Source organism: Oncorhynchus keta, unplaced genomic scaffold, assembly GCF_023373465.1.
Source record: "Oncorhynchus keta strain PuntledgeMale-10-30-2019 unplaced genomic scaffold, Oket_V2 Un_contig_1530_pilon_pilon, whole genome shotgun sequence".
Taxonomy (NCBI): domain Eukaryota; kingdom Metazoa; phylum Chordata; class Actinopteri; order Salmoniformes; family Salmonidae; genus Oncorhynchus; species Oncorhynchus keta.
This window is the reverse complement of record NW_026279243.1, coordinates 278,975-285,000: the sequence shown is the minus strand read 5'-3', so window position 1 is coordinate 285,000 and position 6,026 is coordinate 278,975. Positions and strand designations below refer to the sequence as shown.

The following is a 6,026-nucleotide window of genomic DNA, read 5'->3' as shown; positions in this document are numbered from 1 at the left end:
TCTGTTGCTGCAACCTACTTTCGGGGTAAATGTTATTTTTCTTCTGATGTCATCCCTCCTAGACTATCCTAACGGTGTGCGGTTAACATCGGCGGTTCCCCGAGCGGATGTCAAGCTTTTAATCAACTTCAACGCTCCCAACCCTCAGGACAGGAAGAAGTTCACTGACGACCTGAGAGAATCCATTGCAGAGGTCCAGGAGATGGAGAAATACCGCATAGAGTGTGAGTAATGGAAATACCTAGGTTTGAACCTCAAGACTACTGAAAATAAATAAGTAACATGGCGCCGACAGACATGACAGCTCTGCTTCCAGCTCCTAAGCAACTTTGCAGTATTTAGTTTTTTGTGTGTGTTATTGCTTGCATTATTAGCGTTTTTTTGTGTTATTACATACAGCCAGAAATAACTTTTGGATATCAGAGCGAGTTAACGTTAATTGATTCAGAAGCTCCTTTGATTATATCACTGTAATGGAGCTGGAGAAGCATAAGGGCGTGGTCCGTCCCATCACAGAGCTCAAGGCTGACTGACAGGGCCCAGAGCTGTAATCTAACCTGACTCTGCATACCCTTATAGCGGAGCTAGAGAAGCAGAAGGGCGTGGTCCTTCCCAGTCTATCACAGAGCTCGGGGCTGAAGAAGGACTCTGGGAACGGCCAATTGGGTCGAGGGAACCTTGATGACAACTACGCCATGGGGGAGGGGCTAAAGAGGAGTGCCCTCAGCAGCTCGCTACGAGACCTCTCAGATGCAGGTGAGGGGTTAGAGGTCACCAGCCTGCCTCGTGTTCTGTGTTTAAGGCTACATACAAAATAGCACCCTATTCCCCTCATTGGACCAAAGGTAGTGCATTACTATATAGGGAAAAGTGTGCCATTTCAGATGTATCCTATGTCACTAGTATGTGTAGTATAGTGCCCTGTGACATTAAGTAGAGCTCTGTAGTCTCCTCTCTAGGCAGTAGCTGCTGGTATGATACTCACTTCACTAGATGTGATTACTCAGTTATGAAATGAAGAGAATATCACCTCCTCTGGGCCAGTAGTGGCTGTACTTATAGGTGAATGGTTAGGTGAAGCACAGTCAAGCACAGTGTGAGTCTCAGTTTAACATGGTGTCTCTGTGTGCAACTAGGGTCTCAGTGTGGACTAGAGACAGATGGACGTGTTGACTAATGTACTCAGCCTGTTAGCTGGAACGTTACTTAATGTTCTATTGTTAATCCAGATAAAGACTTTAGAAAGTTGCCACTACACACACATCACCTGTTCTCTCTGCTTACATCACCTGTTCTCTCTACACACATCACCTGTTCTCTCTGCTTACATCACCTGTTCTCTCTGCCCACATCACCTGTTCTCTCTGCCCACATCACCTGTTCTCTCTGCCCACATCACCTGTTCTCTCTGCTTACATCACCTGTTCTCTCTGCCCACATCACCTGTTCTCTCTGCACACATCACCTGTTCTCTCTGCCCACATCACCTGTTCTCTCTACACATCACCTGTTCTCTCTGCCCACATCACCTGTTCTCTCTGCCCACATCACCTGTTCTCTCTGCTTACATCACCTGTTCTCTCTGCCCACATCACCTGTTCTCTCTGCTTACATCACCTGTTCTCTCTACACACATCACCTGTTCTCTCTGCCCACATCACCTGTTCTCTCTACACACATCACCTGTTCTCTCTGCTTACATCACCTGTTCTCTCTGCACACATCACCTGTTCTCTCTGCCCACATCACCTGTTCTCTCTACACACATCACCTGTTCTCTCTGCTTACATCACCTGTTCTCTCTACACACATCACCTGTTCTCTCTGCCCACATCACCTGTTCTCTCTACACACATCACCTGTTCTCTCTACACACATCACCTGTTCTCTCTGCACACATCACCTGTTCTCTCTACACACATCACCTGTTCTCTCTGCTTACATCACCTGTTCTCTCTGCACACATCACCTGTTCTCTCTGCACACATCACCTGTTCTCTCTGCCCACATCACCTGTTCTCTCTACACACATCACCTGTTCTCTCTGCTTACATCACCTGTTCTCTCTACACACATCACCTGTTCTCTCTACACACATCACCTGTTCTCTCTGCACACATCACCTGTTCTCTCTGCCCACATCACCTGTTCTCTCTACACACATCACATGTTCTCTCTACACACATCACATGTTCTCTCTGCTTACATCACCTGTTCTCTCTACACACATCACCTGTTCTCTCTGCTTACATCACCTGTTCTCTCTGCCCACATCACCTGTTCTCTCTGCACACATCACCTGTTCTCTCTGCCCACATCACCTGTTCTCTCTACACACATCACCTGTTCTCTCTACTTACATCACCTGTTCTCTCTGCCCACATCACCTGTTCTCTCTACACACATCACCTGTTCTCTCTGCTTACATCACCTGTTCTCTCTGCCCACATCACCTGTTCTCTCTGCCCACATCACCTGTTCTCTCTGCTTACATCACCTGTTCTCTCTGCACACATCACCTGTTCTCTCTGCTTACATCACCTGTTCTCTCTGCCCACATCACCTGTTCTCTCTACACACATCACCTGTTCTCTCTGCCCACATCACCTGTTCTCTCTACACACATCACCTGTTCTCTCTGCACACATCACCTGTTCTCTCTGCACACATCACCTGTTCTCTCTACACACATCACCTGTTCTCTCTACACACATCACCTGTTCTCTCTGCACACATCACCTGTTCTCTCTACACACATCACCTGTTCTCTCTGCACACATCACCTGTTCTCTCTGCTTACATCACCTGTTCTCTCTACACACATCACCTGTTCTCTCTGCACACATCACCTGTTCTCTCTGCTTACATCACCTGTTCTCTCTGCCCACATCACCTGTTCTCTCTGCCCACATCACCTGTTCTCTCTACACACATCACCTGTTCTCTCTGCTTACATCACCTGTTCTCTCTACACACATCACCTGTTCTCTCTACACACATCACCTGTTCTCTCTACACACATCACCTGTTCTCTCTGCACACATCACCTGTTCTCTCTACACACATCACCTGTTCTCTCTGCCCACATCACCTGTTCTCTCTGCACACATCACCTGTTCTCTCTGCACACATCACCTGTTCTCTCTGCACACATCACCTGTTCTCTCTACACACATCACCTGTTCTCTCTACACACATCACCTGTTCTCTCTGCCCACATCACCTGTTCTCTCTGCCCACATCACCTGTTCTCTCTGCCCACATCACCTGTTCTCTCTGCTTACATCACCTGTTCTCTCTACACACATCACCTGTTCTCTCTGCCCACATCACCTGTTCTCTCTGCCCACATCACCTGTTCTCTGCTTACATCACCTGTTCTCTCTGCACACATCACCTGTTCTCTCTGCCCACATCACCTGTTCTCTCTGCCCACATCACCTGTTCTCTCTGCTTACATCACCTGTTCTCTCTACACACATCACCTGTTCTCTCTGCCCACATCACCTGTTCTCTCTGCCCACATCACCTGTTCTCTCTGCTTACATCACCTGTTCTCTCTGCCCACATCACCTGTTCTCTCTGCCCACATCACCTGTTCTCTCTACACACATCACCTGTTCTCTCTACACACATCACCTGTTCTCTCTGCCCACATCACCTGTTCTCTCTGCACACATCACCTGTTCTCTCTACACACATCACCTGTTCTCTCTGCCCACATCACCTGTTCTCTCTACACACATCGCCTGTTCTCTCTACACACATCACCTGTTCTCTCTGCACACATCACCTGTTCTCTCTACACACATCACCTGTTCTCTCTGCTTACATCACCTGTTCTCTCTGCTTACATCACCTGTTCTCTCTGCCCACATCACCTGTTCTCTCTGCCCACATCACCTGTTCTCTCTACACACATCACCTGTTCTCTCTGCACACATCACCTGTTCTCTCTACACACATCACCTGTTCTCTCTGCCCACATCACCTGTTCTCTCTGCCCACATCACCTGTTCTCTCTACACACATCACCTGTTCTCTCTGCACACATCACCTGTTCTCTCTACACACATCACCTGTTCTCTCTACACACATCACCTGTTCTCTCTGCACACATCACCTGTTCTCTCTGCTTACATCACCTGTTCTCTCTACACACATCACCTGTTCTCTCTGCCCACATCACCTGTTCTCTCTACACACATCACCTGTTCTCTCTACACACATCACCTGTTCTCTCTGCTTACATCACCTGTTCTCTCTACACACATCACCTGTTCTCTCTGCCCACATCACCTGTTCTCTCTGCCCACATCACCTGTTCTCTCTGCACACATCACCTGTTCTCTCTACACACATCACCTGTTCTCTGCTTACATCACCTGTTCTCTCTACACACATCACCTGTTCTCTCTACACACATCACCTGTTCTCTCTACACACATCACCTGTTCTCTCTGCACACATCACCTGTTCTCTCTACACACATCACCTGTTCTCTCTACACACATCACCTGTTCTCTCTGCTTACATCACCTGTTCTCTCTGCACACATCACCTGTTCTCTCTACACACATCACCTGTTCTCTGCTTACATCACCTGTTCTCTCTACACACATCACCTGTTCTCTCTGCCCACATCACCTGTTCTCTCTGCCCACATCACCTGTTCTCTCTGCTTACATCACCTGTTCTCTCTACACACATCACATGTTCTCTCTGCCCACATCACCTGTTCTCTCTGCACACATCACCTGTTCTCTCTACACACATCACCTGTTCTCTCTGCATACATCACCTGTTCTCTCTGCACACATCACCTGTTCTCTCTACACACATCACCTGTTCTCTCTGCTTACATCACCTGTTCTCTCTACACACATCACCTGTTCTCTCTACACACATCACCTGTTCTCTCTGCACACATCACCTGTTCTCTCTACACACATCACCTGTTCTCTCTACACACATCACCTGTTCTCTCTACACACATCACCTGTTCTCTCTACACACATCACCTGTTCTCTCTGCCCACATCACCTGTTCTCTCTGCCCACATCACCTGTTCTCTCTGCCCACATCACCTGTTCTCTCTGCTTACATCACCTGTTCTCTCTGCCCACATCACCTGTTCTCTCTGCCCACATCACCTGTTCTCTCTGCCCACATCACCTGTTCTCTCTGCACACATCACCTGTTCTCTCTGCACACATCACCTGTTCTCTCTGCCCACATCACCTGTTCTCTCTGCTTACATCACCTGTTCTCTCTACACACATCACCTGTTCTCTCTACACACATCACCTGTTCTCTCTACACACATCACCTGTTCTCTCTGCTTACATCACCTGTTCTCTCTGCCCACATCACCTGTTCTCTCTGCCCACATCACCTGTTCTCTCTGCCCACATCACCTGTTCTCTCTGCTTACATCACCTGTTCTCTCTGCCCACATCACCTGTTCTCTCTGCCCACATCACCTGTTCTCTCTGCCCACATCACCTGTTCTCTCTGCACACATCACCTGTTCTCTCTGCACACATCACCTGTTCTCTCTGCCCACATCACCTGTTCTCTCTGCCCACATCACCTGTTCTCTCTGCCCACATCACCTGTTCTCTCTGCCCACATCACCTGTTCTCTCTGCCCACATCACCTGTTCTCTCTAGACACATCACCTGTTCTCTCTGCACACATCACCTGTTCTCTCTGCCCACATCACCTGTTCTCTCTAGACACATCACCTGTTCTCTCTGCCCACATCACCTGTTCTCTCTGCACACATCACCTGTTCTCTCTGCACACATCACCTGTTCTCTCTACACACATCACCTGTTCTCTCTGCCCACATCACCTGTTCTCTCTGCACACATCACCTGTTCTCTCTAGACACATCACCTGTTCTCTCTGCCCACATCACCTGTTCTCTCTACACACATCACCTGTTCTCTGCCCACATCACCTGTTCTCTCTGCCCACATCACCTGTTCTCTCTGCCCACATCACCTGTTCTCTGCACACAT

General features: G+C 48.5%; 1 protein-coding gene across 2 annotated transcripts in view; it reads left to right on the top strand.

Annotated features, from left to right (window-relative positions):
• LOC118382420 (IQ motif and SEC7 domain-containing protein 1-like) overlaps positions 1 to 6,026 on the top strand; it is an 88,640-nt gene that overhangs the window by 44,354 nt on the left and 38,260 nt on the right. For both annotated transcript variants that reach the window (XM_052502249.1, XM_052502251.1), the window contains exons 9-10: positions 63 to 224; positions 580 to 756. In XM_052502249.1, the coding sequence (XP_052358209.1) occupies positions 63 to 224; positions 580 to 756 (339 nt within the window). The remainder of the gene's footprint in view (positions 1 to 62; positions 225 to 579; positions 757 to 6,026) is intronic.